The sequence below is a fragment of the Triturus cristatus genome, chromosome 10, assembly GCF_964204655.1.
Source record: "Triturus cristatus chromosome 10, aTriCri1.1, whole genome shotgun sequence".
NCBI lineage: Eukaryota > Metazoa > Chordata > Amphibia > Caudata > Salamandridae > Triturus > Triturus cristatus.
The window spans coordinates 1,237,478,654-1,237,503,893 of NC_140593.1; the positions used below are offsets into that span (position 1 = coordinate 1,237,478,654).

General features: G+C 50.1%; 1 protein-coding gene across 5 annotated transcripts in view; it reads left to right on the forward strand.

The window, feature by feature from the left end:
• Positions 1-25,240, forward strand: part of HUWE1 (HECT, UBA and WWE domain containing E3 ubiquitin protein ligase 1) — a 1,878,220-nt gene that overhangs the window by 1,695,567 nt on the left and 157,413 nt on the right. For all 5 annotated transcript variants that reach the window (XM_085629865.1, XM_085629862.1, XM_085629866.1 and 2 more), the window contains one exon: positions 2,297-2,429. In XM_085629865.1, coding sequence (XP_085485991.1) covers positions 2,297-2,429 — 133 coding nt within the window. The remainder of the gene's footprint in view (positions 1-2,296; positions 2,430-25,240) is intronic.

A 25,240-nucleotide genomic window follows, 5' to 3' on the forward strand; every position in this document is an offset into this window, starting at 1 on the left:
TACGAAATGATTGGACTTTCATAGGGACCGCGCTATAGAAAACCATTTTATCACTTTCTTCCACTTACCCTCTCTATAACTTTATTGCATGATATTAGAACTCTTCCTTCCATTACACGTCCGCAACGTCGCCTTTAGCACACTGCACTCTCTACTGCTAAAATATGTTTCTGATGGATACTTCTGCCTGTGGATTCCTCACCTTATGAATATCCCCTCTGCGCCAGCATTCCGGAATTTTTTCGTAGCTCTCTGCGCCGACGAGGTCGTCTCAGCGTCATGGCTCCGCACGCGGCTCTGCATGACGTCACCGGAGCCATAAGAAGACAACGTCGGCGTGATGACGTCAGTTCCTTTTTTTCCACGCTACAAGCTAATGGATTTTCTAGGACTCTCCTGTCTTTAAACTGCTACTTTGTTTCGAGACTTTATTTGTTATTGTTTCGACTATGTTCCTAGGAAGTCAGGTTTCAAGCCCTGCAAGGAATGCGACGGTCACATGTCTATTACTGACCTGCATGATGACTTTCTCTGGTGCTCCTCCAGTGATCACGACGATGAAGAGTTGTTCATCCTGTAGAAAAATTAACCCTAAGGCGCTGAAGGAGAGAGAGGCCAAACTCTACATGTCCAAGGTGAGAAAGGAGAAAAGAGGTCGTAAGAGATCCAAGTTCGAGGTCGTCGACTTTGCATGGATCCAAGAGAAGGCACAAGAAGAAGACATGTTTATACTTTCTTCCATGTCAGCCAGGCCATCACCCTTCAGGCATTGTTTACTATACTTCATCCCTCTAAGGAGGAAGAGAGACTCACTTATTTTGGTCCTAAATGGACACTGAGTTTCTGTATTGATCGTAACAAGGTACCCTGCGTGAAGACATCACTTTTGTAAGGTTTCTGGGTGCAAATAAGGGTGAAGCAGTGCAAATACAGACCACAGATTGTTCTCTGCACATAAATCTGCTTTGCACTGGTGAAAAAACGTGTCCCAGAAGGCTTGTGTGCTGATTCTACCAGGGTCAAAGCCCCTACTAATGCATCAGCACGCGGAGTGCCTGTCCTGAACATTTGTCACACAGCCAAGTGGGTTTCAATGAACATGTTTGCGAGGCACTATTGCCTTGACAGTCCGGTCCGTTGAGAGGGGCATTTTGCCCAATCGGTCCTTCACAAGGTGAGAAATCTTCGGTTAGAAGCATCCTCCGAAGGACAACTTACTTACCTTTAATAATTGCTCTTTCTGATAGATACTCTCTGTAACCGCAGTTACCTCACAACCTTCCCTCCATTCTCATTCTGTGCGTGGATCTGCCCAACGTAATTAAGATTTTGGCACAATGCTACCTACAATTTGTTTAACGTTTTTCACGTCAAAGGATGTGGAAGGAGAAATGCCACAATACTGACACCGCTGCACAGGAGTGGCTCCTGTCTGCAGCCTGTCACTGCCTTGGTGATTCGAGATCACCATTGTGCCACACAAGACTACTGCGCTCTGGCCGGGAGTCATTGCAGGGAGAATATCCCCATCCAGTCTGGTGTCTGATATTGTTAAGGTGAGGAGTCTGCGGTTAAAGTATCTACCAGAAAAAAGTTTTATCAAGGGAAAGTAAGCTCTTCCTGTTTAGATGTGAGCTCTGACAAGTAATGGAAATCTTAACAAACAAATCCACATCCGTAGCTTTCTAGGTCATACTCTGCGTTCTGAAGTATTGTTTGGCTGAACGTCTTTGTCTCTTAAGGGCCTCCGTGCTCGTGCAACAATGGTCACAGCAGTTATAAATGATTTTTGCATCCAGTATTTGCAAAGTTGCATATTCCTTGAGCATTTATAGTAGTAGGTCCTTTGTTAGGACAACGCTACTGAAAGATCTCTTTGGCTAGGCCTTCTGCTTGGTTTTGCACCTGCCTCTTCTTGCATTATCACCAGTCGTGTGTAGGGTGGCTAGAAATGAGGTCCTGGATCTGTTCTGTGGACGGGTGCTGTGGTTTCCTAGTATGCAATTGGACATTCCATAAATATGGAGGAAGTGTAATGTAATAATGAATTAGTGCAAGAGCAACATCCATAGACTTGCCAAACACCTACCGCTTCAGCATTCTTACCCTCTATTTCTGCCTCCATATAGGGAAGGATTTATGGGAAAGGTGGGTGCATAGGGACCGCTGTGTCCCTATGAACACTAAAACTACTTTTAAGGCAAACCACTTCATCGGCTTTGGCTGTTAAAAACTGAGGAAGTGGGTGGAACAAAGTGCAGAAATAGAAGATAATGTTATTGTGTTTTCTTTACAGGTACCCTGTTGGCTGAGCTGCGGGAGTATAACCTGGAACAGCAGAGGCGGCTGCAGTGTGAAGCCATCTCACCTGACTGCCTTCCTGAGGACCAGCCTCAGACTACTAAATTAAAAGGCAAAATGCAAAGCAGGTAAGTGCTGCCTCATGCGCTCCATGTGAAATAGAGGCATCTAACCGTTCTAGGGCTCACTCAGACAGCCTCACTATTACTTGCACATTCCTGTGAATCCTCATGCACAGGAATGTGCACCCAAGTTGCAGCTCTTAGATTGCAATCCCATGTATGTGCAGACCAGCTTGACTTGATTCAGAGGTTGTCCGAGTTGGTTTTCATTTTAATTCATTGTATTGGTGTTGTATCCATGAGTGGAAATAGGACAAAATGTAGATATTCAAGGTGCACTTGTTTATCGTTTGACTGCCCCTTCAGATTGGTGCACTGTCCCAAAAACAGAAAATGGCAAACTAATTGTCCAAGAGTTTTGGTTTTTGGCATATAGCATTTCTACTCGAACTAAAATTACTATCCAAATAGAAATTGTTAACAGACTCCTCTGTAAAATGTTCCTTTAACCTTGTTTCCAAATACAGTAGTGTAAGAATCTGGCTCTATATATACAGCACCAAAGTGAGGTACAGTGTGTATGGAGTCCACAGTCCCCAGAGGTTTGGCAGAGGCTAAAGTTAGATATAACCTTACTCTCTAAAGTGGTAGCTTGGTCGCGCAGTAAGGCAGTATCAGAGGACAGTGTAAAGCATTTGTTGTACACAGTCAGCAAATGGTCTCACACACTCAATAACTGAACTCTAGGCCAATTGTTTTGTATAAAAAAATACACTGTTTTATTTCTAGAACCAAGCAAGCCTGGTACAGGTAAGCATATAAATACTTTGCAGTAGTAATTGACGTGTATGAACACAGTTCAGAATTGCAGTATTACTGGTTTTGGTTACAGGTTTAAGAAAGCAGATTGCAACACATTGCAGGTATAGTACATTCAATTGAATGGACTTTTTAAGTAAAATGCAGTTAATTACTTTTCAGATTACTTTTCTAACCACAGGACTGGATCCTAGATTTAGCCCTGGGACATTTCCTGAAAACAGGTGAGTAAATGCGTTTTGGTTAAAGGTACGATTATTATTGCATTTCAAAAGTTGACACTTAGAAACTTTTTCACATTGAATCACCAATGTTATCCTATGTAAGGAAATTCACTTAGCAGGTAAGTTACTTTTGCGTAACTTTTGTAATCCAGTGCTGGACTCCTAGATTCAGCACTGGGACATCTACTTAAAACAGGAAAGTAATGATGTTTTTGTAGTTTGTAGGATTTTTAAAGAATAATTTTGTATTTCAAAAGTTGACACAAACTTTTTCACAAAGAACCCCCAATGTTATCCTATGGAAGGAAATTCAATTCACAGGTAAGTTACTTTTTAGTTACTTTTCTTACTCTGTGCTGGACACCTTGGTTCAGCACTGGGACCTTTCCTGCAAACAGTTGAGAAAATTCTGTTAGGTTATTTGTGTGATTTTTAAGGAATATTCTTAGTTTTCAAAAGTCGACACTTGGAAACTTTTTGGGAGAAAAACTGTCAATGTTATCCTATGAGGAAAAGTGAGTTATCGGTCTCGAGGTAAGTAATCTGTCTTTTGAGTTAAGGTTCTGGGTTAGACTCGGGGGTCTCCCAGGGTCAGCGATGCACTGTTGTTGCACCCCCAGTGGCACTAGGGCGGCCGGGTGCAGAGTGTTGAGGCCCAATGTTATCCTATGGAGGATAGGGGGGCTCTGGTTGGTGGCGGCTGGCAAGCAGGCCACGGGGTTGTGGGAGCATAGCTCCTAGGGTAAGCTCAGGGCAAGTTGGGGACCAAATTAGCACCAAAGGGGCACCCTCAGCGGCGCTAGGGCAGCCAGGTGCAGGGTGCTGTTTTGAGGTTGGGTGCCCTGTTGATTTCAATGGAGATTTTTGGTTTTGGTTTTCAGCTGCAGGCTCGGTCCAGGAAGACTTCCGGGAGGAACCAACAGCTGGGCAGGTAAGTTGGAGGACTCTGGGACGTAGATGCACCTTGGGTTCTTTTCTCCAGGGCGCACAGCGGCTGGATGCAGGGATGTCTTTTGAGGTCGGATTTCACCTTACCGGCCACGCCCGGTTGGGAGCGGTCACTGTGCAGAGGCTGCAGGCGACATCGAGGAGTCCTGGAGGGGTCAACCCATGGTGGACTCGGACTCTGGAGCACTAGGGGACCTCGCTGGGACCAGTGGGCTACTCTAACTTGGGCCGTTGACGACTGGTGCAGTGGTAGTTTCAGGCATCTGGTTTTTTTGTTCTCAGCAGGCTCAGAGTGTGTTTACAGAGTTTCTTTTGAACAGGGCTGCTGTTGACAGGAGATCCGGTTTTTGTTGAAGGCAGTCAGTCCTCCCTGGGGTTCTGGAGGTTGCTAGCTGCAGGAAAAGACTATTTTTGGCGCAGGATCTCTGGAAACTGCAGAAGGGCTGGGGCCAAGTCAGTTGTTCTCTGCTGTCCCCTCTGCTGGGCGTCTTCTTTCGTCCTTTTTCTTAGGTTGCGGGAATCTGAGGAAGGAAGGTTCAGGGTGCCCCTAAATACTAACATTAGGGGCGTTACAGGTAGGTAAAGGGCAGGGACCAATGGGTCCCTTCCCTGGGGTGGGTACACCTGCTATTCTGCCACTCTCCAGTGGGAGGGGGGCAGGAGCCTGTTCCTGGTTGGCTGGGTCCCCCATCCTCAAGATGCCGGGGACTCGAGGTTGTGCTTCACCTCGCCTCCCCCACCTTAGGGGTGGAGTTGGCAGAGGTGGGCACACCTTTCTTCCTCACTTATATTTCCCGCCGGTTCTCCCGCCCAAAGTGGGGGGTAGAATAAGTGGGGACCAGATGCTGAAAGCAGCAAATGGTCTGGAGAGGCTCAGAAAGGCGGCATGCCTTTCAAGCTTCCCCTTCGTGGACCCTGCCCATACCGGAGGAGGAGACTTGGCACCTCGTCCCAGGATGTGCATTGTTTCAGGCTCTTGAGAGTAGCAGCTCTCGACCCAGGGGTCCAGAAACATGTCTGGTGGTCACAGGTAATTGGTCGTTTTTCAGGGGGCATCTCTAAGATGCAGTATGTGGTACATTCTACATTAAATCCCACACTGGCATCAGTGTGGGTTTAATGTGCTGAGAAGTTTGATACCAAACTTCCCAGTCTTCAGTGCAGCCATTATGGTGCTGTGGAGTTCGTAATGACAACCTCTGAGCACCATATACTCTTAATGGCAGCACTGCACTTACAGGGCCCAGGAATGGACCTGGGTACTGCAGGGGTACAGGGCTCATGCACCTGTACCTCACCACTGGCATAGGGCACCAAGCTAGAGTGGTGACTGATGTATGCCAGGGCAGTGGTTTGTGGGCATGGCACACAGGGATGTGTGCCATGTCGACTCTTTGTTTGGTTCTGCACCAGGTCACTCAGCCTGCAAAGGGTGTGTGTGTGTGTGTGTGTTAGGGTACAGGGCCTCTAAAGGTGGCACAATAAGTGTTGCAGTCCTTAGGGGCATTCTCTGGTCACAGTGCCCTGGGTACCTATGGTACCATTTACCAGGGGCTGACATGTGGCCAGAGATGCCAATTGGGTTTTGTTGTGGGGAAAGAACACGGGCCCTGGGGTCCTGATTGGCAGGGCCCCAGAGCACATCAAGTCAGAGCGGGTAAGAAATTGGGGAGATGCACGCCAATTGCCATCCTAACCTGATTGTAGACTTCCTGATCGTATTGAAATGTCTTCATCCCCCTTCATGTGTGAACCGTCCTCTGTAAAAACAACAAATTGGAGTATCTGTCAACCCTCACTCACCCAGCAAGTGAACAACCCGAACCATGACGGCGGTCACCTCTGGAGCCCCATCTTCACTAACTTCAACAGCATCACAATGGACAAGCCCACACTTCTTATCCGGATTGGCTATGTCCTACCCATCCCACGCCATCACCTAACTGCACCCACTAAATTCTCCAATGAAACTGGAATAGGATCTCGGAAGAGATGTACCTCGGAACTCCTAGGCCACCAATGACACCACCACAACCCATCCTCAACTTCAATGCCTGGATCACCTACACAGATACCTTGGTCCCTGTCAAGACTACAATCTCAACTAAGACAAGGAAGCAATCTGGTTTACAAAGAGATTCTGTACCTCCAAATGATACTGCTGTCAATTACGCAGATGGAGAAAGATGCACAACATTGAATAAAGCTCCTTCAAGTCAGCCCTCAAATTCTACCTGGAGCAGATCTGATCCAAAAAACATTCAGCTCTCGGCGAACAACAGCGCCAAAGAATTTTTTTCCATTGTGAAGGATGCCGCCTCACCCACTGCAACTTCACATTCCTTACCCCCTCGCAGGACCTCTGCAACCAGCTCTCTGACTTTTACAGCAGCAAGATCTTCAACAACTTAGAACCCCAGCCTGGCGTTTCTACTCTTGCTGCCAAGCTACCCATTAAGTCACACCCTCCGAACACCCTCCCCCCTCAAACCATGACCACCTGGCACACCGGTACCACTTCAGACACTGCAACAGCCATGGGGGTGTGAGAAAGTGGGTTTCTGTTGCAGTAACCCCCCCTTTTTTTGCCTAATAGCTGATGCACTTTTCCTTGTTGTGCCCTGAGCTCCTGCCAATCAGGTGCCCAGGGCCTATGTTCCTTCCTTAAAACACACAAACTCCCAATTGGCAAACCCTGGCCACATGTCAGCCCCTGGTAAATGGTACCCTAGGTACCCAGGGCCTTGTGACCAGGAAGGCCTCTAAGGGCTGCAGCACTTCTTGTGCCACCCTTAGAGGCCCTGTACCCTTACACACACACACTGCCTTTGCAGGCTGAGTGTCTGGGTGCAGGACAAAACAAAGAGTCGACATGGCACACATCTCTGTGTGCCATGCCCATTACCTATACTGCCAAGGCATATGTCAGCCACCCCTCTGGCTGGGTGCCTTATGCCTATGGTGTGGGCACAGGAGCAGGAGCCCTGTGCCCCTACAGTACCCAGGTCCATTCCTGGGCACTGTAAGTACAGTGCTGCCTTTTACAAGTACATGGTGCTGAGAGCTCGTCAAACACGAACTCCACAGCACCATAATGGCAACACTGAAGACTGGGAAGTTTGGTATCAAACTTCTCAGCACATTAAACCCACACTGATGCCAGTGTGGGATTTAATGTACTAAGCACCCCAGAGGGCATCTTAGAGATGCCCCCTTACAGCTAACCTACAATCCACGTCTGCTCTGAGGCTGCCCAGGCTGCCACACAGCAGACACGTTGCTGGACCCCTGGGTGGGAGAGCCCCTGCTCTCCCGGGCCTGCAACAATGCACATCCTGGGTGAGGTGAGAAATCTCCTCCCCCAGGATGAGCAAAGGGAAGCTTCAAAGGCATGCCGCCAGTTGGAGTTTCCCCAGGCCACTGCAACCCCCCACTCTGGCAGGAAGCTTGGCCGGAAACCCCATACAAGGACAGGGGATGTGCCAGCCTGCCCACCCCACCCCTCAGGTGGGGGAGGCGAGGTGAAGCACATCCCCGGGCTCTCGCCATCTTGAAGATGGGAGGCCCTACCCTATCAGGATTAGGCTACTGCCCTCCTCCCACAGGAGAGAGGCAGGATAGGGGGTGTACCCACCCCAGGACAAGGACCCATTGGTCCCTGGCCTTCACCTACCTGTAACGCCCCTAAATCTAGTATTTAGGGGCCCCCTGAACCTTCCTTCCCCAGATTCCAGATAGAAACCTACAAGAAGAGCAAGAAGAAAAAAGACCTGCCCTGCAGCTGCTAAAAAGAGGAAGACACCAACTGCTTTGGCCCCAGCCCTACCGGCCTGTCGACCCTCGAACCTGCTCCTGCTCCAGCGCGGCATCTCTTGTGGCCAGCAACCTCAAAAACCCCGGAGGACCTGGCTACCTTTGACCTCTGATTCCCTGGGACTCCCATGAGTAGAGGCTCTACTCGAGAAACCTATTCCTAACTCCTGGCAGCAGCCCGGAACCGCGGACCCAACACACTCTGCACCAGCCAAGCCTGGCCAGTGCCGGAGTGGACAAAGACCCTGAGGACGACCCCACGGCGACTGTGACCCCGAGTCCGGCACCCAAGGACCCCCCTCGACATCCTGGACGAAGCCTGCAGCCTCAGAACCGAGTGCCACCCCAGCCGCGATCAACCAGAGGGTAAGATTCCCGACGTCAAAAGGCACCCCTGCACCCGGCGCCCTGCGGCCCCCTGTGCCCAATCCCGGGGTACCCACCTAACCTACAACTACCCAACTTACCCCTCGAAGTGGTGGTGGCACCGGAAACATCCTCGTCCCCGAGCCTGCAGCCTTTTTCCAAACCGGAACATTCCCATTGATTTCCATTGAGCGCCCGAAGGCTCAAAAGCACCCTGCACCCAGCCGCCCGAGTGGCCCTGGCAGTGCACTCTCTACACTAACTTACTTCCCCACTTGCCCTGAGTAAGTGACCAGGAGCCCAGCTCCCACAGACGCGTGGCTTGCCAGACAGCAGCCACCAACTAAGGCCCCCCTATCCCTCATAGGATAACATTGGGCCTAACTCACTCTGCACCCGGCCGTCCTGAAACCGCTGAGGGTGAACCAACTGTACCTACCTGACACTGGGGGACCCCTGAGTCTATGCCCGGAATTTCAACTCTGCCAGTCGAGTACTTACCCTTAAACCGCTAACTTCATTTTCCTCATAGGGTAACATTGACTGGCTTTTTCTTCAAAAATCTTCTAAGTGTGAACTTTTCAAAACTGTAAAAATTCACCAAAAATCAGCCAAGTGTCAAAAACGAATTTACTCACCTGTTCCTGGGTGAGCTCCCAGTGCTGGATCTTGGTGCCCAGCCCTGACCCTGAAAAGTACTCACAACTATACTTACCTCTAACTCATTTTTCTCCCATAGGAAACCATTGTCTGCTTTTCTGTGAAATTTCTTCTAAGTGTCTATTTTTGCAAATTTGAAATATTCTTTTAAAATCGTACCATTTCTGCAAACGAAATTACTTACCTGTTTTTGATAAGGACCCCAGTCCTGGGTCTAGGCACCCAGTCCTGGATTACTAAAGTAACGATAAAGTACTCTACCTGCAATTTGAATTTCTTGCCATAGAGATCCATTGAATGTTTTCTGTGAAATATTTTCTAAGTGCTAACTTTTGAAATAGCTAAATATTATTTAAAAATCATTACAGTTATTAAGTCGACTTTCATCACTTGATTCTGAATACTGACCCCAGGCTGGTTCTAGGATCCAGACCTGGAATTCCAAAAGTAATCTGAAAAGTAATTTATTACAAATAACCTGAATTTACCATTGAGCTCAATGCATTGTTATGTTTAGGAAATAGGATTGTTTATTGCAACCAACTGTGACTGTTTACACAAATTTATTGCTTGAAACAAAAGTATTTATATTCAACCTCTCATTCTGAGAAAGTATATTTTTACCCCCTTTGTGGTTCTAAAAATAAAACAAGCATATATTTTATATATACAAATCATTGGCCTAGAGTTCGGTTATTGAGTGTGTGAAACCATTTGCTGACTGAGTGTGTACAATAAATGCTTTACACTGTCCTCTGGTACTGCCTTACTGCTCGACCAAGCTACCACTTTTGAGAGTAAGGTCATACCTAACTTTGACCTCTATCAGCCTCTGGGGGACTGTGGACTCTGTACACCCTGTACCTATTAGGGAACAGTATATACAGAGCCACTTTCTCACAGGGGGTCAATATGCTTGCAAGCACTATCGGGCTCCTGCCTCTACCACTCCTTCACCAAAGGTCTGGACCCCATCAGCTCCGTTCTAACCAGAATACTGAACCATTCCATCTACACAGCCTCTTTCCCGGAAGCCATGAATCACGCCATGATACCATCACTCCTGAAGAAACACTCAGCAGACCCGAAGACACTGGCCAAATACCACCCAATCTCCTTGCTACCCTACCCACATCCTGAAGAAGTTCCTCAACCAATGACAACTAGCCAACCACCTTAACTATCATCACATCCTTGACCCAACTCCATCTGGATTCAAGCCAAACCACAGTGCCAGGACTTGCCTCATTGCTGCACCAGATGACATCCAAATCATCATGGGTAGAGAAGACCCCTCAGTCCGCATCCGATCTAAACTCTCCGCTGCCTTCGACACAGTCTCACTTCATCCTCGTCTGACGTCTTCATGAATCCGGCATACAAGGACCCATGGTAGATCTGCATCTTCATCTGAGACCACACCCAGTCCGTCACCCTGGCTCCCCACACCTCATTCACTGCCAAACTCATCTGTGGGGTACCCCAAAGGATCGTCTCTTACCATCTCTATCACAATGCATAGGGCAGCTTAAGTCCTAGACCTCCACACCCTGGAGGTCAAGACCAATGTTCTTATGAAAGTCATTCAGTTGGTGCAAACATCCAGGGAGCCTCTCTTACATTTTAACACGGCCCTTACAGATATGTTGTTGGTGGCATGGGCCCACCCCCTTGTCAACCACCAGATGGCATAATTCCACTGTCCGGCCCTGGGCGACCCTGCATTTTTATCTCTGCACCCCTCCCCTGAAAATGTCTCCCTAACACTCCCTGTGATAGTGTCAAAATGGGTGTACACGTTCGTGCAAAAAAAGTCCACAAGCTTTGCACTTTGATCAGTGAATGCTAGCAGCCTGCTGGGGTGCTGTCCCCACACCCTTTAGGATTTGGTGTCTCAGGTCTCCGACTGGTACCTGAAGATCTTCTAATTGTCCTCGTCCAGGCCATACAGGACGGCCGTGACACAGCCAACTTCACAATTCGTTGTGGCTTAAACACCACTGATTTCATCAGGCTGGCCATTGGCACCGGTGTTGCCGTTCACTGCCAAGATTCACTGCAATCCACCTACTTTTCAGGAAATGTCCAGTCATCCCTCACCTCATAAACATGCCGTTCTACGGGAATCTCCTGTATGGGGACAAGGCAGACTCCGCTCTAGAGCAGTTCAAGGACTGCAGGGCACAGCACACAACCTAGGCTGGTCTGTCCCACCTCGCCAACCTAATCAAACTTAACACTAGCTAATCCAACCTTCACCAGGCACCCAGCAGTTTTGCAGTCTTGGCCGTGGTACCCACCACCCCCTAAATACGAGTCAACGGACTTGACCTCCTACCCCATCACCACCTGCCAAAACACCTTTAGCTTGCCTTTAGCAGAGCACAGCCATCTTGTGGGAGGCATGATCAGACGATTATTGCTGGATTGTTAAGGCATAACATCAGACAGGTGGATTCTGCAAATTGTTTGTGAGGGCTACCCTTCCGTTCACACCACCATACCTTCCTAGGTCGTGGCCCTGCCATCCCCCCCTCACCCCTCTCTCCAGTGACTGGGGAAGGGCAATCTCTGTTTTGCGGCAAGCCCTTTTGGACAAAGGGGCTATCAAGAGGGGGCCCACGTCCGAAGTAGGACTTGTTGCAGTTGCAACTTTTACAAAGTTGCCACTTTGATACCCAAAGTCTCCTGTGCATGATAACGGTTGCACACTGAGTCTGTCCCTTTGACAGCTTTCTGCGGTCCTGGGAAGACATGTAAACGACTCCCAGGAAAGGACACAGTAGAATCCGGTATAGGGTAGGGATGTTAAATCTCCCTGGCAGGCAGCCACACTGGTGTTGGCCCCAAAGGCGACCTTCAAAGATAAAGTACCCTTTGAAGGGCAAATAGAAAACTCTTGGAAGATGGGCTGTTATATTGTTTAGGCAGACAGACAGCCTATAAATCAGGATAGAGAGGAGAAATCAATTATGAAACAGGTTTTCCAGGGGCCTGTAGCCCCCTTGGTATCCACACCTCTGGATTGGGCTACGGAGGTATCTGGGATGTCTAGATACCACACTTTGCAGGAAGTAGTCATCAGGAGGGAGGGGCCCTAAGACCCCATTGGCTAGTAACCGCCACCTTCCCTGCAGGCATTTCCTGGGCAAAGAGGACACCCCTAGTACTCAAATCTCATTTGACTGGAGCAAGGGCCCTGCAGGACCAAGGACCTGGCGAAGAGAGGCTTCACCAACAAAGACTGCTCCTGCTGTAGCTGGTGGCTAGCAAAGGAAAAGTGACTGTCTGGTCGACTCCTGAGTCCAGCCGAAGCAAGAGACTTCAGGAGTTAGTTGGTTGACCTCCTGTTTGCAGCACAGGACCGCAACAGCTGAAGAAGCCTGCTGGGCGAATTGGTAGCCCATTGTAGGAGGCTGGCTTGCGACATGGTGCACACTTATTCAAGTGGTGCACCTTGCACTAATCCAGGCAACCCTTATTGTGACTTTGTCTTTGATAACCATAGAAAGCTCTCAAAGTGGTAGCTGTGGAAAGCAGCCTTCAGGCTTATCTTGAATGAGTGTTAAACAGCTTGTTTTAAGAGTTCAATCTATAGTGCGAGTTAGATCAAAAGAAACTACAGTGTTTAGCTAAAATAAGTATATTTATCTGAAAGAGACTAGTTATGGATTCCTTACCTTAGAATTACGACCAGGCGTCCGACTGGATCCGGGAAATTTTTCTTAAGCAGTACCCCTGCGCATCAGTAGGTGGCATTGGTCGACTCCGGGTTCGTCATTGGCGTCGTGATCGCCGGAATGACGTCTTGGTATCTACTTAAACACCGCCCCTGCGCACTGATGTCGGAGAGAGCGGTACCTCTAGTCACTTTTGTCGACATCTTTTTCAAGTCGTTCGACTCCTGGTGCACAGGGATGTCACATCAGCGAACCAGCTTCAAACATTGTGGCTCGTGTCACAAGTCAATGTCTGTTACGGATCTGCACCTTATGTGCCTGTGGTGCTTGGAGCGCGACCACGACCCGAAGTCGTGCTCAGACTGTTGGTCCATGAATCCAAAGTCTTTGTGGGAGCGGTCCTGAAAGCTTCTCGAGGCCCTGCAGTCGGCTCTGTGCCGCTCGAGGTCCCGAACGAGAGGGAGGTTGTGGGACCGGTTGCTGAGTCACCACCATCACTCCTCTTCGAAGTCTTCGTCTTCGGGTAAGTCGAAGCACAAAAAGAAGGCGAAGAAGCCCTGCCGCTCTTCGCATTCTCCCTGTCCGTCGGGTGATGCGGGATGCGGAATGTAGTCATCTGGATCTTCCCGCGCATCCTGTTCGGTTGGCTCTGAGCTTCCTTCCTGGGAGCCTGGAGCGACCCCAGCCCAACTTTGTAGTTTTTACGAAGCCCTCCACTCCATCTTTGGGTAGCCCGTGGACCTGGCTGGGGGTTCTAGGCCTTCGATGCCTGCAGGTTTGGCCCCAGGTCCGCAGGGATCCAGGCCTGGATCCGGATTGGCGTCGGTCGGCTGGTACTTTTGTACCGCTGTTCTACCCTGATGTGTTTATCGCCCTGAGTGGCAACCAGAAGCGGGTGAGGAGGTCTGGGAGGGGTCTGTGACCCTCTGGCTGACCAGTTGAAAGAACCAGACTGGAGAGAAGAGTTGGGTTAGGACAGTGGTTTGGACACTTCACCCGACCTTGGCATGCTTTCTCCCCCTACCGTCTCTACAGAGAAGGGAGCATCTTGGGCTGTGGTGTTGTGTAGGACGGCTGAGGCCTTGAGCATCCTACAGTGGTGGCCAGGCCTAACCTCCTGACCGAATTGCTTCAACCGGCAGCGGCCTCTTTGGAGCCCCTGCTGCCGTTCATTGAGGCCTGCACGGACATCCTTCTGGGCTCTTGGTCCAAGCCCAGCACAGGGGCCCCTGTGCCTAGGATTATTCCCCGACACCACCGCCCGGCCTCGGGTGACCCCATTTGCCTCTCCCAACACCCCACCCCCGAGAGCTTGGTGGTCCAAGCCTCAATTTCCAAGAGCACATTCCCTACTGCTCCGCCTGATAGGGAATCCAAGAAGCTGGTTCACCTTGGGAAGATGTTTTCTTGCACCAGCTTAGGACTGCGGTCCTTGAACACAGCATGTCTCTTAGGCGGTAACGCCCACTCTGTGTGGGATACAGTCGCGCAGGGGCTGCCACAGTGCCCGGAGAAGGCCTGGGATGTGCTCTCCTGTGCAGTGGCTGAGGGTAGAGATGTAGCTAAGTTGGCCATACAATGTGAGCTGGACACTGCCAACTTGCTAGGCAGGACGATTTCAACGTCGGTAGCCCTAAGACGCTTCGCCTGGCTGAGGTCCACTGGCTTCTCAGGTGATGTCCACTCTACAATTTTGGACATGCCCTTTGATGGCCATCACTTGGTCGGCAACAGAGCGGACAATGCGCTAGAGCTCTTTAAAGAATTAATTGGCTAAGGCCAGATCCTTGGGCCTCACTACCACCTCTCGCCCCGCGCAGTCTGCTTTTTGCCACTTTCGTTGCTACAGGAGGGGTGGCCCACCACGTTCCACCCAGAGTCACGGGCCTAGACAAGCGTACCCAATCTCTGCGCACTTGGGGCCGTGGAACCCATCGTCGTTAGTCTGGGGGCTAGCGGGTGGGCTAGTCCACCAGGGCCCCCTCTGCAGCAGCCTCCTAACCTTCCTGTCTGACTTTTCAGGGTCACCAGTTGCCAGTGGGCGGCAGCATTTCCCATCACCTTCCCCCACTGGCACAACATCACGTCGGACAGGTGGGTTTTGCAGATAGTCCGAAGGGGCTACTCCCTCCACTTCGAGACTGCCCCTTCCTCCATGCCACCTGTTTTCCATCGCATGTCGGAGGATCTTTCGTCCAGTCTCCGTCAGGAAGTTGCGACTCTCTTGGCCAAGGGAGCCATAGAGCGAGCCCCTGTGCCAGAAGTAGGTCATGGTTGTTATTCCCACTACTTCCTGTGTGCCCAAAAAGGACAAAGGCCTGCGTCCTATCTTGGATCTCAGGGGCGTCAACCGCTTTCTCCGGAAGGAGAAGTTCAAAATGTTGACATTGGCTTAGGTCTTGTCTGCCCTCGACCCTGGAGACTGGATGGTAAAGTTGGACTTGCAGGACGCTTACTTCCACATTCCCGTCCTGCCGGCCCACAGGCATTACCTACTGTTCACGGTGGGCCAGAGCATTTTCATTCACTGTGCTCCCTTTTGGTTTTACCAGTGCCCTTCGGGTGTTCAAGAAAGTGATGGTGGTGGTCGCAGCTCATCTGCGCAGATCAGGGGTTCCAGTCTTCCCCTATCTCGGAGACTGGCTGTTGAAGGCGGGTTCGCCCCAGGCTGTCGTCTCCCACCTCCAGACTACGGCATACCTCCTGCCTTCGCTGGGGTTCACTAGCAATGTGCCGAAGTCACACCTGATTCCCTCTCAGAAGCTCCTTCTCATTGGGACGGTTCTGGACAGCGCAGTTTCTGGCTTATCCTCCCGAGCAGCGAGTCCGGGATATTCGGGCTATGAGTCTGATCTTTCAGCCCCTATCCCGGGTTTCGTTCAGAATGACCCTGAGACTGCTGGGTCTCATGGCCTCCTGCATCCTGCTGATGTATCATGCCAGGTGGCGTATGCGGGCTCTGCAGTGGGACCTGAAGTTCCAGTGGGCACAATATCAGGGGAATCTTACCGATTCTGTCCAAATCTCTGAGGGCACTGCACACCAATTGCAGTGGTGGCTAACGAACCAGGCTTGGGTTAACGGCGGATCCTCTTCCTTCCCCAACCAGAGTTCACAGTAGTGACTGATGCATCACGTCTGGGTTGGGGCGGCCACATGCGGGAGGTGTAGCTTAGAGGCCTCTGGTTTCCCACAGAGTACGGGCTCCACATCAACCTTCTGGAGCTCCAGGCGATTCGTCTTGCACTCAAAGCATTCCTTCCCTCTGTCTGGGTAAGAGTAGTCCAGGTGTTCACGGACAACACCACCGCCATGTGGTATTGCAACAAACAGGGTGGGGTCGTGGACCCTGTCAGGAGGCCCTTCGCCTCTAGACTTGGCTGGGACATCAAGGCATTTCCTTTGTGGTTTAACAACTGGCAGGTTCTCAGAATGCCAGGGGGACGAACTCAGCCGCAGGTGCAAGATGGCTCACGAATGGCGTCTTCACTCTGAGGTGGTTCAAGGTCTCTTTCAACATTGGGGAGAGCCTTGGTTAGATCTGTTCGCCCCGAAGAGAACGCGCAATGTCAGCAATTATGCTCGCTGGAATTTCCAAGGTGGCACTCGCTCGGCGATGCTTTTCGTGGATGTGGATTCCCTTTCTGCCCCTCTTTCTGAAGTACTCTTGTTTCTTCTCTTTAGCCCAGCAGGGCTATGCTCTGGGCACTATCAAGGGATATCTTTAAGCCATCTCTGCTTTCCTACGGTTGCCAGATCAGCATTCTCTTTTCAAGTCCCCGGTTGTTCACCGTCTCCTAAAAGGCTTAACGCGTCTTTTGCCTCCAATCCCCTTCGTTATGACTCATTGGGACTTGAATCTTGTGCTAACCTATTTAATGTGCGCTCCCTTTGAGCCACTGCATAACTGACCATTACATCTTTTGACTGTTAAGACTGCTTTCCTGGTAGCCATCACTTCTGCTAGAAGGGTGAGTGAGCTCCAGTCTCTTTCTTCAAAACCTCCTTTCCTGTCTGTTCATCCAGACAAGGTGGTTCTTCGGCCCGTCCATCCTTCCCTCCTAAGGTCGTCATTGCCTTCCACATCAGGCAGACCATTACTTTGCCCACCTTCTTTCCGCATCCTTCAAAGGAGGAAGAGAGGCTCCACCGTCTGGACCCAAAATGTGCGCTCCTTCTATGTGGACCGCACAAACCATTTCCGGGTGGATGATCAACTTTTTATTGGTTACGTGGGCGCAAAGAAGGGTCAGGCTGTACAGAAACGCACCATTTCTCGATGGGTCGTGTTGTGTATTAAGGCTTATTACTATCTGGCTAAAAAGGAGCTCCATTCGGGCTATGCGCTCACTCCACCAGGGCGACGGCAGCCACTACTGCCTTGGGAAGGGGAGTGCCTCTGAATGACATCTGTCAGGCAGCCACGTGGGCATCGCTGCACACGTTCACCAAACACTACTGCCTCGACATCCAAGTCTGTAGAGACAGCTTGTTTGGTTGTTCTGTTCTCCAGGATTTTCTGGTGTGATCTTGGTTTGCAGACCCACCACCGGAGTTGGTATTGCTGGGGTATCTATTCTAAGGTAAGGAATCTTTAACTAACGTGTTTCTTTCAGGTGTACAAGTTACTTACCTTCGGTAACTATATCTGTAAGAAACATTAGTTAGTTATAGATTCCTTACCGCCCCACCCATCCTCCCCATTCTGCGAACTGATTTCTAGGGTTAAGGACATCCTTTCAGGGCCCTACTTTTGTGCACCAATGGTCAGTGTCTTGCATGGCTCTGCGTTTCTGGCGTGGAAAGTCATGTACAGAACTGACAGCGCGCGAGGGCGGCGTCATCTAGGCAACCACTACGACGGCCGCGGAGCCGACCAACGCCACCTCCTGACGCGCAGAGGTACTGCTGACGAAAAAACTTTCCGGATCCAGTCTGACGCCTGGGGGTAATTCTAAGGTAAAGAATCTATAACTAATGTTTCTCACAGATATATTATTACCGAAGGTAAGTAACTTGTACATTTAGGGGGTCCTGATTAGCAGGATCCCAGCAGACTAGGTCAAAAACACACTAAGACAAAGCAAAAAGTCGGGGTAACCATGAAAGCATATCCTACTGTTCGAGGCATATGAGCTGCAGATTGTACACTTAGCATAGGTCGCCATCTGGTGTTGGGCCCGGATGTTTGCAGTTTGTTTTTCTTCTTGGACCGTCTTTGGAAGTCACGAGTTTGGTGACTCCTCCCTCGGTCCGTACTGCGCATGGGCTTCGGCTCCATCCTCAGATTGTTTTTTTCCGCCATCGGGCTCGGATGTGATCCTTCGTACTCCGGCTTCGAACTTCTACGGTTCCAGCCTCGACGGAAAATCCTCGATTCTTCGAGTTCCTTCATCATCTTCATCTCTCGAAGCGGCACTTTTTCCATCCCGTACATCGACACCGGCCTTCGGGCCCTCCGCGACTCCGGTCCCGGCCGATGGAAAGGACTCCGTTTAAAAAGTGCCCAAAATGTGGGTCTAAATTTCCCCACACCGACCTCCATCAGGTGTGTAACCTTTGCCTCTCTCCGGAACACGAGGCTCGAGACTGCCCCGCCTGCAAGTCTTTTCGATCGAAGAAAACGATCCGGGATCGAAAGGCTCGACGCACCATGGCGCACTCATCCTCGACAGTTCCACCGGACATCTTCGGAGACGACGCCGAAGCTTCGGGGCAGACACACACCGAACTGGGAGAAGACATCGTCAGCGCTTCCGAGGCCGACGACTCCGACCTGGAGGACGTAACACCAGGACAGCGGGCCGTGAGTACAATGCCCCCTCCCAGCCCCGCACCGAAAACCAAAGAGACTCCGGTTACTCCCTCGCCTGCCGGCCTGGGCAAAACCAAAACCAAAGCCTCGATCACCCCACCTTCGGGCCCGGTGTCGAAGCACTCAAAGTCTCACGGTAGCTCGGGATCGAGCCAGCCGACGCCCGGTGCCGATAAACACCACTCGGCACCGAAGCCTGCAAAATCCAGCTCGACTCCGAAACCACCGGTGCCGAAGCCTGGACACTCGGCGCCGACCAAACACAAACAGAAATCGGTCGGCTCCGGCGCCGAAACAGCATTCGACGCCGAAACACACGGAGACCTCCAAAAAGCAGGGCGTACACAGAACATCGAAACCTCCGGTTCCGAAATCGCCGGTGCCGACAGACGACTCGGCGCCATTGGCTCTGTTTACACCAGACCCTTTACAAAAGACTTTGTCCAGAGATCCAAAGACTGGCCTTTTGACTGTGATTACTAAGAAGCGTCGCCTTGAGGCTCCGGCTCCTCCTCCTCCACCCAAAAAGAGGGACTCAGCTACTTCTCCCCTTAGAGTACCCTCCCCACTGCCACCCCCCCTCCCACCACCACCCCCTCCACCTTTACCTCACTACGATCCGGCCCCATCCCCAGACCCGGATGACGGGGACCCGGACAATGACCCAGGGGACGCCCCAATGGATCCCACTCCACCAGGGACCCCAGATCCATGGGAGGATTATAATAACCCTGATGTACCCAATGTACCTCAAGACGACCTATACCCATCAAGGCCGTCTCCTCCAGAGGACTCTTTAGGGTTTCACCATTTAGTGCAGAGAGCAGCACACTACCATGGGGTGGACATGCACACGGAACCAGTGGAAGAAGACTTCCTACTGGATACATTTGATTTACAAGATCGTTCCACTGCTATTTTACCCATGCTTAAGGGTGTCACCAAGCACGCTACAGAGGTATTCAAAGACCCTGTCAGAGCCAGAGTACTAAACCCTAGAATAGAGAAGAAGTACAAGGCGGCACCCACAGACCCTGCATACATCAAGGGCCCTGCTCCTCTAGATTCCCTAGTTGTCTCCACAGCTAGAAAGAGGGCTAACTCCCAATCTTCAGGAGATACCCCACCACCAGACAAGGAATCTAAACTTCTGGACGCGTCTGGTAAACGCACCGCCTACCAGGCTGCAAACATGTGGCGCATTGCAAATACACAAGCACTGCTTGCGCGATATGATAGAGCACACTATGATGAATTAGAGGCTCTTATGCAGCACCTTCCAGAGAAATACAAACGCCAAGCTCATGACCTGATACAGGAGGGCAAACTAATCACAAACACCTCCATTAAGTGTGCCCTCGATGCAGCAGACACTGCTTCTAGAGCCATAAACACCAGTGTCCTGCTTCGACGCCATGCCTGGCTCAGGATATCAGGGTTCAAGCCTGAGGTCCAGACATCAATACTTAATCACACCTTTGACCAGCAAACACTCTTTGGCCCAAAGGTAGACGAAGCGCTCGAAAAAATGAAGAAAGATACAGACACAGCGAAGTCTATGGGAGCGCTCCAGACCCAAGCCTCTAAGCGTTCCTTTCGACGCTCGTCCTTTCGTGGCACAGGTAGAGGCTCCTCCACCGATAATGCCTCTACCTCCTACAAATCCCCTCCTCAAAATACCTTTTCAAAGGGCAACCAAAGAGGTGGTTACAGAGGCAACAACAATAAGGGCAGGGGCAAAACCAACAATACCCGTTCTGCCACCCCACCCGCACAATGACTCCCCTTCGCTCCCCCCAGACCATTCCACTCCGGTCGGGGGCAGACTACAAGATTTTATCCACGTATGGGAGTCCATAACATCGGACAAATGGGTGACCCAAATCATTCGGTCAGGGTACTGCCTCGAGCTAACATCTACCCCACCCAATATCCCACCAAGGCACCGTCCAATGTCCCAAGAGCATTCCACACTGCTCAAACAAGAGGTACTCTCGCTCCTCCAGAAACACGCCATAGAGCAGGTACCCGACAATCAACGAAATCTAGGGGTCTACTCCCTATATTTCTTAATCCCAAAGAAAGACGAGACCCTCAGACCCATTCTGGATCTCCGGCCTCTAAATGCCTACATACATTCAGACCACTTTCACATGGTCACCTTACAACAAGTCCTCCCACTCCTCTGCCAGGGAGACTTTCTCACAACACTGGATCTAAAAGACGCGTACTTTCACATTCCAATACACCCCTCTCACAGAAAATACCTCAGGTTCGTGGTGGACGGGCAACATTACCAATTCAAGGTTCTCCCCTTCGGGGTCACCACTGCACCACGGGTGTTTACCAAATGCCTAGCAGTAGTAGCAGCACACCTCAGACGTCAACATGTTCACGTCTTCCCTTACTTAGACGACTGGCTCATAAAAGCCGCGTCCTACCACCAATGCGTGCAACATACAAACAGCACCATCCAACTGCTTCATCAGCTAGGCTTCACGGTGAACTACCAAAAGTCCCACCTCATACCATCTCACACAAAGCAATATCTCGGGGCCACCATAGACACCTCAAAAGGTATTGCCTATCCAAACTCAGCCAGAATCACAAGCATTCTAGCCTTACGCAAAATATTCCTTCCTCAACACTCTCTACCAGCAAGAGTGTTTATGAAGCTCATAGGGATGATGGCGTCTTGCATCTTCATAGTGCCCCATGCAAGACTCCACATGCGTCCACTTCAGGAGTGCCTAGCACAACAGTGGAACCAGGCCCAGGGTCAGCTGACGGATCTGGTGTTGGTGGACGGCCGCACACATCACTCTCTGCAGTGGTGGAACACCACAAACCTTTCCAAGGGACGGCCGTTCCTGGACCCGGTTCCCCAAGTGACTCTAACAGCGGACGCATCGCTCTCCGGCTGGGGAGCGCACCTCTTACACCTCACAATGCAAGGTCTATGGACGCCACAGCAAAAAACGCTCCACATCAACCATCTGGAGCTTTTGGCGATCTTTCTAGCCCTAAAATCTTTCCAAAAGCAGATTTCAGGCAAAGCAGTCCTCATTCGCACAGACAACATGACTGCGATGTATTATATACAGAAACAGGGGGGGACACACTCTCCCCAGCTCTCCCGCTTAGCCCAGAGCATATGGAGATGGGCAATTCCCCAAAACATTTTTCTCCTGGCACAACATGTTCCAGGCGTACAAAACACCATAGCAGATCTGCTCAGCAGACAAACTCAACAACTACACGAATGGGAACTGCATCCACAAGTTCTTCACCCATTCTTCCGACAGTGGGGGCATCCTCAAATAGACCTCTTCGCCACCCACGAAAACAAAAAATGCCCAAGCTTCGCCGCCAGATACCCACACCCATTGTCCAAGGGCAATGCGATATGGATGAACTGGTCAGGCAGATTTGCATACGCCTTTCCACCTCTCCCACTAATTCCATTAGTGGTCAGGAAACTACAACAGCACTCCCTCACACTCATTCTGGTAGCTCCGACGTGGGCCAGACAGCCGTGGTACACCACGCTACTACAACTATCAGTGGTACCACATCAAAAACTGCACCTTTCCCCATGCCTCCTAACCCAGAACCATGGAGAAATCAGGCACCCGGACCCAGCTCAGCTCAACCTGGCGATCTGGCTCCTGAAATCTTAGAATTCGGGTACCTTAACCTTCCCCCTGATTGCATGAACATCATCATGGAAGCCAGACGTCCTACCACTAGAGCATGCTATGCCGCAAAGTGGAAAAGATTTGTAATGTACTGCCGTAACAATACAATCAACCCTCTAGATGCATCCATACAACACATCATATGCTATCTGCTCCATCTTCACAGGTGTAACCTGGCGTATTCATCCATACGCCTACACCTAGCAGCGATCGCTGCCTATCTACAAAACAGACAGCATTTGTCACTCTTCAGAGTGCCCGCTATTAAAGCCTTCATGGAAGGCCTCAAACGAGTAATTCCTCCCAGGGCACCACCCTCCCCTGTATGGAATCTAAATTTGGTCCTTACACGACTAATGGGTCCGCCCTTCGAACCAATGCACAAATGTGAGCTACAATTTCTCACCTGGAAAACAGCTTTCCTTGTAGCTATCACTTCCCTTAGAAGGGTTGGTGAAATACAAGCGTTCACCATACAGGAACCTTACATACAAATGCATCACAGCAAGGTCATACTTCGAACTAATCCGAAGTTCCTGCCCAAAGTCATTACCCCCTTCCACCTCAATCAATCAGTGGAATTACCTGTCTTCTTTTCGCAACCCCAATCTGTTGCGGAAAGGGCCTTACACACACTAGATGTGAAAAGAGCGTTGCTATATTACATACAAAGAACGCAACCCTTCAGGAAGACCAAACAGTTGTTCGTTTCCTTTTCTCCACCACATAAAGGCAACCCCATCTCAAAATCAGGGATAGCTAGGTGGATTGTAAAATGCATACAAATTTGCTATCAGAAGGCAAAGAGAACATTATCTGTTCCCCCTAAAGCCCACTCTACAAGAAAGTTAGGGGCTTCTATGGCTTTTCTAGGGAATATACCCTTAGATGACATATGCAAGGCAGCCACATGGTCTACACCGCACACATTCACAAAACACTACTGTGTAGATGTGCATTCCCAGCAGCAAGCTAGGGTGGGCCAGGCTGTACTAAAAACACTCTTTCAAACAGCTGCAACGGATACCGGTGGTCGCCGCTAAGGTTGGGTACTGCTATATAATCTATGCTAAGTGTACAATCTGCAGCTCATATGCCTCGAACGGAATATGCTACTTACCAGTATGCATCTGTTCTTGGCATGTAGAGCTGCAGAGTTGTACACGCCCACCCGGCTACCTGTATCCGTTCCAGTCCATCTTATTTAGATACAACACACATGGGTTTCTCACTGTTATTACTACGCTCCATCATTTCCCTGTTGGCGAAAAACAATCTGAGGATGGAGCCGAAGCCCATGCGCAGTACGGACCGAGGGAGGAGTCACCAAACTCGTGACTTCCAAAGACGGTCCAAGAAGAAAAACAAACTGCAAACATCCGGGCCCAACACCAGATGGCGACCTATGCTAAGTGTACAACTCTGCAGCTCTACATGCCAAGAACAGATGCATACTGGTAAGTAGCATATTCCTTCCTACACCCATATTCCTGGATCTCCACTCTTTGCCTCCCTGAAGCCCAGGGGACTAAAACCCAATGCTCAAAAGTTACCCCTGAGTCTCCTGGACCTGGGTGAGCCGTCTGAGTGCAGCTGGGTCGCCTAGAAGGCAAGTTAGCTGCCAAAATTAGTAAACTGCTGTACCAGGCGTCTGGTACCCCAGTTGCAACTGGACTTTTGCTAAGCTCCAGAGGACTTTGAAGGATGTCGACACCTGTGGCCAGGATACCCTCACCAAGCCTGTGGACCGAAGAGTACCACCAGGAAGACTCCCGTCGACCGCACACCATCTTCAGCATTCTGAATCACTTGTATCAGGCCCACTACATAGAAGTCCATGGCATGGAGACACTGATCCTGGAGCTGCACTGAAGATTGTTTTTCTTGAAGAGGTAACTGTTTCTGTAGACCTTGCTGGTCATCCTGACTGGCTCCCTGTCAGAGTTGGTCGTCTAAAGTAACTCTAAATACCACATTGATGCTTACCAAAGTTTTCCTTGAAAAGGTTTCAAGGTGTCAAATTCGATGAATTTGCCAGTGCATGTTTGCAGTTAAGTAAAAGGTGCTGGATTACTATACCTTGTAAATTTTGTATCTCCTGAACACTCCAGTGGTTCTTTTTCCATTCTATTCTTTATTTTTATTTTTTGCCCTCATTGAGCAACAGGTCATGGCGCTGATGGATGTGGCGCTCCCTCATCCTTTGTGCCTTGATCCTGAGCATGATCTTATCCAACGCTCACTGATTTACTGTGATAACCCTTGGTTTTACTTGTGTGTTCGTTTTTAGTTCTTAATCATCTAATAGCTCCCTGAAAATGTTTAGATCTTCCCCATTCTGTAGGAAGCTTGCTCTTTGTATAATAGGTCAGTAAGTTGATATACAGTGTACAGAGTCCATGGGTTCCCTTCCTAGTGGACAGGGCTTGTTATACAATCCCAAAGTGCTCTGTTAGGGGGTAGTGTGGTCGAGCAGCCTTGGGCTTAACGCGGAAGAGTGCAAGACAATTGCATATATGCACAATGATTAATAAATGACGACTCGAGGAGCCACACCAATTTATAAAAATAGCACGTAGCACATATCTTTATATATGTTTAGGCATCACAGAAAAATTGTTCGGATAAGTAGGATTTTAAATATGAATTTTCACTTTATAAAGTGGACCCAGTGCAATTTCTGAGTTCTGCAATGTCACCCTATGGAAGGAAGAACACTTTCTGCAAACAGTTAAAGTACAGCGACTTACAAGACCAATCTCCAGGAGTTAAGGTGAGCGGTGGGCAAGGTCCAAGGAAGCAACTGACAGTATAATGCTTGGAGAGGGCCAGGGTTGTCAATGTTAGGACCACA